Source organism: Notothenia rossii (assembly GCF_949606895.1).
Source record: "Notothenia rossii genome assembly, chromosome: 11".
Taxonomy (NCBI): domain Eukaryota; kingdom Metazoa; phylum Chordata; class Actinopteri; order Perciformes; family Nototheniidae; genus Notothenia; species Notothenia rossii.
Window position 1 is genome coordinate 41,616,510 of NC_136910.1, and position 11,636 is coordinate 41,628,145.

Genomic DNA, 11,636 nt, shown 5'->3' on the forward strand with positions numbered 1-11,636 from the left:
GTGCACTTGTTCTGTGTATCTGGACGTAACGGTGGACGTTCACTGTTATTTTTGATTACCTAATGTGTTATATAATACGGTTATTATATCTTTGAGATGTTAATGATAAGAAATGTAACTACCTTCTTATCAGACATAAGTAGACCAATGACTAGACCACAGTGGGTTATTTTTTTAACAATTCATTGTTGGGTACATAAAAGGATCTTTTAACAAATACACAATTGCACAAATAAGTGTGGGGTAGGCGGCGGCATATATGCAAAAAAATTCATTATTTTACTATTACAGTTTTTCTCGATTGCTATTGCTTTTTAAATTGCTCAGTTTCTCAGAACACTAAACACAATTCACAAAACCCCACACCCAAAGTGCAAAACACCTAATTTATCCTGCTAAGTGAAGAACTGCACTCAAAACTACATAAACGCTTACCAAATGAAAACTTTAGCACCAAATACAACACACTTCATTCATAATACTAGATTGTTTGACCACCCAACTACACACTGCTGAGCATAATCTAAAGCACTTTCATCTTTTATGGGCTATGCTCTGTACATAGAGGTTTCTGCAGAGAAAGATTGCTTGAGTTTACAGAAATACAATAAATGAAGAAATACAAATGAGCTGTTGAAATAAAAAAATCACATTTTCAAAAATAACATTGTGCAACAGGCATCTCAGCACATGGTTACATTACATTGCATTTAGCTGACGCTTTTATCCAAAGCGACTTACAATAAGTGCGTTCGACCGACAAAATACAAACTTGAAGAAAACAGAATCATATAAGTACATCAGGTTTCATAGAGCCAAACATTTCAAGTGCTACTCAACTGGCTTTAGATAAGCTAAATTACTATGCTTCGGATCTCTCTAAGTGTGATGGCATTGTTTGCCAAAACCCAGTTTGTAACTGCTGCATCATGTGCCTCATTGAACATCCTTAGCCTTCCACTGGCTCTTTTTTTCTCAGTCCTTCAGATAGACAACAAAGATATAGTGGTTGGTCAGTGTCTGTGTTGCATAGAAGTAAGTTTACCACAGTACATTGTGCGGGATGTTTGTACAGTTATAGTATGCAAGTATGCAACATGCCAACAATTAACAGCAGATATAAGCACTGATATATCATGAATTATGCAGAGCTACAAACTAACTAACCTGTTTTCAAGTCTAAGTGTCCGGATTACAGAGGCAACAGTAGATCGGCTTAGAATAGGTTGAACCCTCTGTCCAGCCTCTCTCATCGTCAAACCATGGTTGATAACGTTTCATAATAGAGAGTATTCTTCTTTGTACACATCCTCTCCCTTCAGCTCTACCTCTACCTCTCATTCTTTCTCCTCTCTTTCTCCTCTCACTCTCACTCTCACCCCACCTCTTCCTCCTCCTCTTGATCTTGATCTTGATCTTGCTTCCATGTTGGCTTCCATTGTTGCTGTAAGAAAGTACTCACCTTTGGTCTTTTTATAGTGCTAACATCCTGATTGATGAGCCAACAATTATGCTATCAGGTGTTTGGTTAGGTGGAACGTGTTTCTTGATGATTGGTCCATGTGTGAGGCATTTTGAATATCAGTGTTTTAAACCTGCTAACACTTGACTTTATGTCAGATTCCTGTGTCTTACGTGGAGAAACGTGTGCAGTGGTTTGCAAAAAGTGCCATGTTGATTTGCAAATTGTGCTGAAAACGTGTTTAGAGTTTTGGAGATTTGAGCCGATGTTTTGCTCTTTTAGTGTCAGTTAAAATAATTGTGTTTTATGTATAATTTTAGTGTGTTAGCAATCGAAAAAAACTGTAATGTTATCTTTTCATTGCAATGGTCCATTACCATTATCCAGTAGGCTATGCAGCGTCCACACGGCGGCGTGCGTTGAAGCTTGCCGGCTTAATTACGTCATTCCAGAATTAATAAACCATTCAAAAAAAGTTATTTGCCCAGCTAAGGCATAAAATGTACACTTTGTATTAGATGTTTTATTTGTTGTGTGCCATGCTTTATGCAACCCTGTTACAAATAGGCCTACTCATTAAGCAGAAAAAAGTGTTTTCAAAAATATTCTTCAATAAATTATTTACTATTATAAGTAAAGAAAGTCACATTTACATTAAATACTAGTTAATTAATAATAGTTTTTGGATAAAACTGGTTACGTTTTATTATTTTAATAGAAAATGATAACAGGGTTGAAATTAGAGTGCGTAAGGTAACAGGGTTGAATGGCTAAATTACTTTTGATTGTAGATAATGACATACAAAATACTCATGACAACAGAAATGTTGTTTGATAATATTTTATATATTTTCCAATTAATAATTAACCCTGTTAATTATAGTAACAGGGTTGCAAGCAACAGGGTTGCAAATCAATGCTAATTTTAGCTTTTTATTGGAGGAATTAATGCTAGCTGCACAATGTAATGCTATTGTCAAGGGATGGACACACTTAGATATTTAACTACAGAAAGACACTTTTGAAATTAATTTGTTTTAATCTCATAATTTGAGTAACAGGGTTGTGTTTGTATGAGTGCCACACTCCTTTAAGAGTGACAAGATTGTATATTGATATATATAAAAAAATAAAAGAGAGGACTTAGTTTTGGTCTACCCATGGTTGTAGCACATGGCTTGCTGATGTCCTTTCCACTTTATCATGTGATACACAGTTTTTCTTCCTCTGCCAAGCTAAAAAGGTTTCGGTAACAGGGTTGCGTGCTTGTTGTGGGACACACTTTCAGTGTTATTTAAAATGTGTTTCTGATTTAACAAATATATTTTACTATTACAAGAGACATATATCAATAGAATAATACCAACAAAAGTAATACAAAAATTAAAAACGTATTTTAAATGCAAGTTGGTCACCAAGAAGCTGGGACAAGAGAAAAAGGTCATTTTAGGGGATGTTCGAGAGATATTTGGTATTTTAAATAATATTTTGAAACCACTTTTTCTACAACTTTATATGCATCTTGTCTCAAGACAAGTAAATTTAAAACAACAAGTGCATGTTTGAGATTGTTGGGCATGGCTTATTTGAATTTTTTATATGTGGGACATGAAATGTCCTCCAATTCTGGAATGAACTATGATTCAATAACAGTAGTTTTGTCTACATTTTTTAGTACTAAAAAAATAGAGACAAAACTACTGTTATTTAATTATCATTAGTAAAGAAAAATTAGCAGGGATATTTCTATTGTAAAAAATATAACAAAACATTATAGTTAAATAAAACACATCTTTTCAGAATACTATGTTAATTCCAACACAAATATAACATTATTTAAGAATAATGTATTTTTCTTGCAAATCCCTGATATGAGTAAAACAAACATGCAACCTTACACAATAAGGAGAAACAAATGGGGTATAGTTAGTCACTGAAAGTAAAACATCGGAAATTATGAATCTTGTTTTTTTTGTCTCATGATGATCATTGCGTCACAGCGAACTGTCACCGCCTCCATTGCCTCCAGGCTGCTTGCAGTACATCAAAACGAGCACACCCAAAATAGGCAAAGCCACCCTTAGCCAGAGCTACAATAACGGAGCCGAGCGAGAGAGAGGACAACAACGTATTTCCACCAAATTAATATCAAAACCCACAAGAAAACCATTGGATCAGGGTAAGAAATACTTAATTAATAGAATATTCCATTAAAATGTTATTGAGACCTTTGTTGGTAGGCTGGATGGGATAAAAAGCGCCTGTATTATGACATGATGCAGCGTCAGTGGTCGTGTTTGAGCTAAAGGACAGCATGTTAATTTTGTAATGTTTGACTGTTTGAAAAATACAAACATTGTTGGCTCATAGTGGTTATGCGTGGCATATTGATTGAATTGATTTAGGCCTATTTCTTTATAGACATCATTTGATAAAAATGGGTGCTCCGCTTGAATGTCTTTGAAATGACGGTCTACTCTCAATTTAGGACTATCTTGTAATAAGAAACATATATGTGTTTAGCCTATATAAATAAATCCTGTGTGGCCCTCAATGCTAATTAAAATGAATTCCTGGGCTATTTTACGTGTCATCCTGAACAGAGAAAGCGATGTTGTTTTCTCAATGCTTGATTATTTTTACGATCATTTCCGTAAAACACTTTTTCTCTTTAGGTCCATGATGGGAAGGTTGTGTGATGTCGCTCTTCTGTCCCTTGTTGTTGTGTTTCTTCTAAACACTGAATCAACATGGGCTAAAAGGGGAAGCAGCAGCAGTGGAAGAAAAACGTCATCCACAAAAACACAACCTAAGCCACCATCTCAGCCAGCAAATTACCCTCGGCAGCCCCAGAATCCAAATAGAAACAGCAACCCATATCCCGCTGGCGGAAGTTACCCAGCTGGCGGAAGTTATCCAGCAGCGGGCAAACCTAACCCAGGAGGAGTTCCCAGGCAAAACCCCCCGAATTATCCAGGAGTCGCTAGTAACCCAAACCAGCAGCCTGGTAGAGCCAATCCTGGTGGTTATCCAAACCAGAACCCTGCAGGTGGATATCCAGCTGGAGGTAATTATCCAGTCGCTGGGGGGTATCCCAACCAAAACCCAGCAAGAGGTTACCCAAATCAGAATCCAGCTGCAGGAGGCTACCCAGCAGCAGGAGGCCAATATCCAGGCAGAGCTGGCAACCCCGCAGGAGGATATCCTAACCAGCAGTATCCAGCTGCAGGAGGTTACCCAGTCCGAGGAGGAAATACAGGACAGGGTTATGGTCAGCCTCCTCCATATCCAGGTGGTGGTTATGGAGGCGGTGGGTATGGAGGTGGTGGTTATGGAGGCGGTGGTTATGGAGGCGGTGGTTACCCAGGTGGAGCAGTCGGCGGTTACACCAACTGGAACCCAAATAATAAGATCCTCAGTCCCCGCTACGGTGGAGGAGGATACGGTGGAGGATATGGTGGTGGAGGATACGGTGGTGGGATGGGAGGCTCTCCTTTCTCCCGCTCTGTGAGTAATATGGGTTACCAGCCCCAATCTTCAGGTTTTGCCAAAAAAGCCATGATGGCGGCAGGCGTTGGTGCTGTGGCTGGAATGGCCGTTGGATATGGATTAGGACGTTTCCCACGACCCCACTTCAATTTCCGCAACCCTGAAGAAGAGCAACACTACAACAGCTACATGTACCGCAAGTATGGCACCAAATCCACCGATGAAAAAGATTACGGCCGTGATTATGAGTACAAGCTTCCTCCACGCGCCGAGTCTTACGAGAAGTTCATGGAGAGCTGCATGAATAAGACTGATCTTCTTAAAGACCAGGCAGGCGACCAGGATGATGGTGACACCGTCGGCATTGAGGAGATTGGATACCCAGCCCTAGTTCACCAGATGAAGTCCAGGCGATGTGTTGAGAAGTACATGGAGTACTCTGAGCGCTTCCTGCAGGAACGAAAAAGAGCAGAGCAGAGAATGGCAGAAAATAACAGCAGCCCTCTGAGCTTCGGGATGTTTCAACTTTTCACATCCCTCCTGATGCTTCTTTCCAACATGCTCTTACTCCAGTGAGAAGCATTAGTGTTCCTGTTTCCATACCCTAAATGGATTTCTACGTCCTCCATTAAATCTGCACGTCAACATACTACTTATGAATATCTTCCGATCACATTTAGTCAATCCTCTATTATCCTCTATATGTGTATATAACCAAGTCAGTTATAAGAAGCAGCTATCAGTTTAAACTTCTACAGTTCGATCATTAGTTGTGTGTTGTACAAGCTGCACATTTCTTTCTTGTCAATTCTCTCATGAAATAGTCTTGCATCTCTTTTTATTTTGCACTTTTTTACTCTACATTATTGCACAGATCAGTTTGTGTGACATCTTTTTTAATGCTACTGTATAAGCTAGGAATATGACACTACGTACGTCTACACTACAGGCATCAAAAAATGCTTTCAACGCTTCGCCCATTCACTTGAATGGGGTGACGTAGAAGATTTTTTATCTTTGCCGAACTGCATTGTGGGGAGCATGGCATGGCTTTACAAGCATCACGAGCATCTATCGGCATCAAAAGTTGAACAATGTTCAACTTTTGAGGCTCGATGCTTGGCATCAGCCAATCAAATTCCGTTTATGCAAATCCCGCCAGTGCAAGCTCAGCCAATCAAACCGCGTGCAAGCTGGGAGAGCTTCATTTGGGAGAGTTCATTTCCTCATATTCCAAACGAGATATTACGGTAGCAAATCACCCGGTTCTTTACGACCGGAACTATTTACCGGGATACAAACCGGAGGAACCAGACATGGAGGGAGGTGGCAGAGACAGTGGGTGAAACTGATAGTTTTTTCGCCTGTTTGGAGAGTTTATATCCAGTTTACTTCGTTTTAACATTGCTATTGCTTTGTATGTCGGGGGCGGGAGATTCATGTGATTGGTTGCTCGCAAAAAATCGCCAAGCTTCAGACACGCCCAGCTTCAAGATTTTTTCATGCCTGTAGTGTAGACGGGCCGTTAAATTAGGTACACAAACATGCAACTAACATCATTCCACCATTCATACTTTTTTACTATCATACTGGGCAATTGGACAGAATGATATTTCAATTGGTTAAAATGCTTAATCAAAGGAAAATGTGTTTTCATGAAATATAAATGAATGTTTAAGCCAGGGTTAACTAACTTTTAAAAGCTGTGTTTTCAAAGTAGATTTTCTGATTGTCATTGCAATGTGCTGGGGAGTTGATCACTTCCAAATAATGTAAGTTTGGTAATTGGAACAAACAGAGAGATAAATGATACAGCTTTTTTTTTTTTAAAAGCCCAAAAGAATATATGTTATACCAGAAAGGAGAAATAAATGTCTGGTAATGGACAGTGAGATGCATTTAAATGTCATAAAATAAGGAATGAGACATTTTGATTGGCCCTAATTGTGTTTGCAAATGGAATCAAGCTTCCCTTATGAACACAAAATTCTGTTAACCATAATGGAAAATGTTGAAGTGCATTTCTGTTTAGATAAATGGCTTACCATTACAAACTCACATGTGGGCAGTCAGCGCAAGACTTAAGATGTCCCAAAAGCAAAGCCCCACCCTTCTCAGGAACATAACACCTACAAATTGATTCTGTGTTGCCTGTAAATTCATGTACTGCATGTTTTAGCCCTAGGCTGTCAGTGAGCATGAATCTTTCGATGTGCAGCCATTAGCGGTGAAGTGATGTGGCTTTCTGTCTGCAGCTGTCGAGATCAATTTGTTGAGCATTGCGCCTGATGCTTTAAAACTGTGCCGTGCTACATGCTGGGATTTGAGGTTTCGAACAGATAATGTCTACAACAATTCAATACGTTCATCATAAATTATGTTGTTTGAATTTTGGATTTCCATGTTTCCAGGCTATCCACCTCTCCGCATTATAACAGTCACATTTTGGGTGTTGGCAAATCTGTAAATACCTGTTGAATTTTCACAAATTCAAGCTTCCCCTGGCTTTTTATGATCTTTGACTCTCCAGGAATTAAACTTCTGCTCTGATTTTGCTCCCACTGTAAGTTTGTGTACTAGTAATTTCTCTTACTGTCCCAGTTTATTTTATTACATCTGACAGTTTTAAATATTTCTGGTTCCTTGGTTTTATAATGCACTTTGTGATGTTTCAAAAGATTGTACTGTAAATGAAGTTTGCAGGATTAGGGAGAGAGTTTCAACCAAGTATATGTTCAGTTTATGGACAAAACTGTCCCTGTACAGTTCAGAGTATTGACAGTACTGTGTTCTGTCTGTTATTGGTATGTTAATCACGCTATGTTTAGTGTGTAGTAACCAAGAAAATGAATTGAATACTGTCCAAATGTTGACAGTCTATCTGGAAGTGATATGCACTGTTGTATTGTGATTTATTTGTATTGTTTTGATCTCAGTTAGTTTGTTATCATACTGCTTTTTTTCTTTTCTTGATTCTAGCAATGTTGATTATAAATTAATTTAACATTTTCATACTGTATAGACTGTAGAATATCTGTAAAGTGCACTTATTTCACTTAGGTTTAGATATTCTGTAACTGCGTCACGGAGCTCATACAGGAAGTGCAGAGATCTAAATCTCCCAGTTTTGACTTGCCGTTGTTAACGCTTTGGATTACTAATATGATTTAATATTGTTTGTCATGGATGTTTATGTGTCAAATAAAATAAGTAACAAACTAAGGGTCTTTGTGTTAACGATATACCTTCACCCTGTCACATAACAATATCCTCACTAATTTAATATTATATCATAACATAGCATCAAAGCATAGAAAACGAAACAGGGATTAACTAATTATATTTTGTAACCAGTAGTTATTCGCAGTCCAGCTCTATCATAATAAGGCAAATATTTGTAATGCATGATTATATGTTCGGTAAATGGAAAAAAGTTCAAAACAGCTGCAACAACTAGTCGCTATTCAGAAAGGTTTGATGAAGTTGTTATAATTACCATATAAAAGCACCAAATGTCAATTCATACAGTTATTCTAATGGATACTCAGTCCCACGTTATGTAAGAGATTGTTGGATGGCTTAAAAGTAGTCAAAGCGTGTGAGCGAGTAATCATCCTGGAATCAGGCTGTAAAATATAACATTACAATTAGGTTGCTAAAGCCTCAGGGACCTTAGCAACCTCATTTTACTGGAAAAGAATATAGCACAAAGAAGAATATTGTTTAAAATAGCTTTTATTTCATTTGGTTTAATGACTGAATGCTTTTCCTGTGATCAGACGTTGCTCAAAAGTCCCTGATCCAGGCTGCTATTAGGAAGGACAACACATTCCCAAGTGTGATGCAGATGTTAGTGGTAGGAGCGGGGGCAGCTGACTTAACAAAGGCTCTCCAGAGGGAATGGTTCTGAAATCTCTGGTTTTCGTTGTGATGAGGCCGCTGATCATGCTCAGAAGAGGAGGTCTTGTGGCCATGATTTTTCCCAGATCCGTGTTTTCCTTTACCAAAGAACCCCAGTCCGGTGCCGGTGCCTCCCAGCATCCCGGCTGCTGCTGCTGCTCCCGCCCACTTCAGGCCCTTCTTGGAGAGGCTTTTGCTTGGAGAGGAAGGCGCTTTATCATCATCATCATCACCTTTTCCACGACCCTTAAAGCCACGCTTACTTTTCACACCTGGGCACAGAGCTGCAGTGAGCAACAGCAAAACCCACAGCGAGAGAAGCTTCTGCTGGCCAATCATACTGAAGATCTAAAAAATTAAAAAAGTGGCAGGAGATTGGAGCCTGATCAAATAAAAATCCATATTGCTGTGTTTGTGTTTTTGCATAGGTTATATATTATTTTCTTTGAGAGACAAAGAGACTACTGTTGGCTGACGTCCATGCCAGCTTTTGATTGAGCTGGTTGCACATCAAAAGTCACATGCTCACCAGCACTAACACAACAGACATCCAGAACCATCCACTTGCTCTGTCAACACTGGGCTCAGCTGGGAATTATGTGTGTGTGATGCATATTTCTCTCCTTTCTCTGATGAATAGGTTTTTACGGTCTCAGATAAACATTGCAGAAGATAGTGTTGTATCAAAGTGGATATGCAACTCCATGTATCATGCCAATGCACCTGGAAGGAGATCATTGAAATCTTAAGTCACACAGGTAAAATGTAGTGATACCATCCACTTTGATGTTAATTAAAAACAATAAATAATGAACTTACCTTTCTGGTCGGAGGCAGTGATGTTGGAGCGGCAGTCCTTTTTCAAACCACAACACTTGTGATGGATAGCCACGCAGAAGAGCAGCATTTTGGTGTCAGTATCATTTCTAAATAAACATCTACTCCACAGGGCAACACAGCTCCTCCCCAAAACAAACCCCGCTTTGCCATTGGTCCAAGATCAATAATACAGTACAGGTTGAATGGTTTTAGCTGATTGTGGCAGTTCACATACAGTTGCCCTAGTCTTCTCCCATTATCCTCCAAATGCAAAGGCTGATGCCAAAACGAAACAATATTACAAAAAATGCCCCAAAGGGCTGTACAAAATAAAAACAAAATACAAATATCATAGCAAAAAAATGATAAAAACATTAAACACATCATGTGTATGTAAAACCAAACAGAAGTGATGCTAATGAAGATGGAAACTAGGTGACAAGGAAGACAGATAAGAATAGATGTGTTTTGAGTTTTCTTTTTATTAAAGGAATCAACGGAATTAGCTTCTCGGATCTGAATGGGAAGACGTTCCAAAAGAGAGGTGCTCAGAAGGAAAAGGTAGCTGCCACCTACTGAGGAATTGTGAATTCTGGGGATGGAAAGGAGACTGGGATTTTGGGATAGTGGGATGCTGGTAGATAGACGCGGGGTAATTAATGATGATAAATAGGGAGTTGCTAGTCCATGTAAGATTTTAAAGGTTAACAGTAAAATCTTGAAGTCGAATCTAATGTGAATCAAGAGCCAATGCAATGAAATGAGAACAGGAGTGATGTGATCGACCGAAGACACTAATATTACTGTCTGTACTGAATACTTTTCTACCATGGTTCTGTGTGTTTGGATTTTCTTTTGTACATGAAAATCAGACATGTTTACACCTGTACGAGTCTAATGCTCAGATTTTATTGAGCAAATAAACCTGTACCTCATAAACCTGACTGGACTTGCAGCTGGATTAACTTCACAGGAAGTGGATCAAAGATTCAAAGCATAGTAGCAGGGTCGGCCCTAGACTTTTGGGGGCCATAAGCAAGCTTTGGCTTGGGGGCCCCCCTCACTCTAGCGCGTTCTCACTACACATAACACAGAACCAACTTTTGTCTTACGATGTTAGCATAAGCACACATATTGTATAAATAAGCATGTAAACACAGTGGACCTAACCTCCTCTAGTGGGGTCCGGTAGCATGCTCCCCCGGGAAGATTCTTATTAAAATATTGAAGTTAAAAGCATCAATCTGGTGCACTTTGAGAGCAAAATTAAGAGATCTATAGATACATCTCTCAACACCCATATGAAACAGAACTGTAAACAGATTTTTCTTTATGGATATTTCACAAATCACTTAAACTGTATTCTTGTTTTGTCATATAGTATTTCATAACTGTTTTTCATTTATTCTCTCTGGCTATACATCTCATAATGTTCACATAGAAACTAGGAATATCATTCAGAAGAATTATAATTTCTTGCAAAAATGTCACAAAAAGAGGTTGCACATTTAAATTCAGGTGTTGTTATGGCAACGTCAGTGGCCAAACAGCCACATGTACTGCTGCAAATATGTTCAAACATGCTGTTGACACGTAAAGCAGTTGCAACTATGCCACCATTTCAGCTGACTTTTTCTCAGAAATACTGTCACATAAAATCCATATATTTCAGTGCTAGGTTGACTTAACTATGAAACACTTTAACTGACAGGACTCAGGATCAGCTGTGTACTGTAAGGTAGCTTCTAGCTTCATGCCGAACAGTAAGTCAACATTTCCCAGAGAGCTTTCTTTGAAATCACCAGGTAACGCTAAAAAACATTACATTTAGATTGTATGACAAAGTGTTTATTTAATATATCTGGCTAGATAGCTACTTGCTAACGGTTTACCCCGCGATTCAAAGTAACGTCAACGTAGCTGTAATTTATGCTTTGCTTACATGTTCGCATAACTTGGAAGTTTA

General features: G+C 38.7%; 1 protein-coding gene and 1 long non-coding RNA gene across 2 annotated transcripts; one reads left to right on the forward strand and one right to left on the reverse strand.

The window, feature by feature from the left end:
* Positions 1 to 3,488: 3,488 nt before the first annotated feature.
* Positions 3,489 to 8,173, forward strand: LOC307025645 (uncharacterized protein). The gene is made up of 2 exons (XM_079660474.1): positions 3,489 to 3,641; positions 4,138 to 8,173. The coding sequence occupies exon 2, from the start codon at positions 4,142 to 4,144 to the stop codon at positions 5,525 to 5,527; it is 1,386 nt and encodes a 461-aa protein (XP_079516600.1). The 5' UTR covers positions 3,489 to 3,641; positions 4,138 to 4,141; the 3' UTR covers positions 5,528 to 8,173.
* On the reverse strand, positions 6,893 to 10,011 carry LOC307025647. Its single transcript, XR_013804222.1, has 2 exons — positions 9,671 to 10,011; positions 6,893 to 9,199 (listed from the first exon to the last, which is right to left on the reverse strand). It is a non-coding gene; the product is annotated as an uncharacterized lncRNA (long non-coding RNA).
* Between the last annotated feature and the right edge of the window lie 1,625 nt (positions 10,012 to 11,636).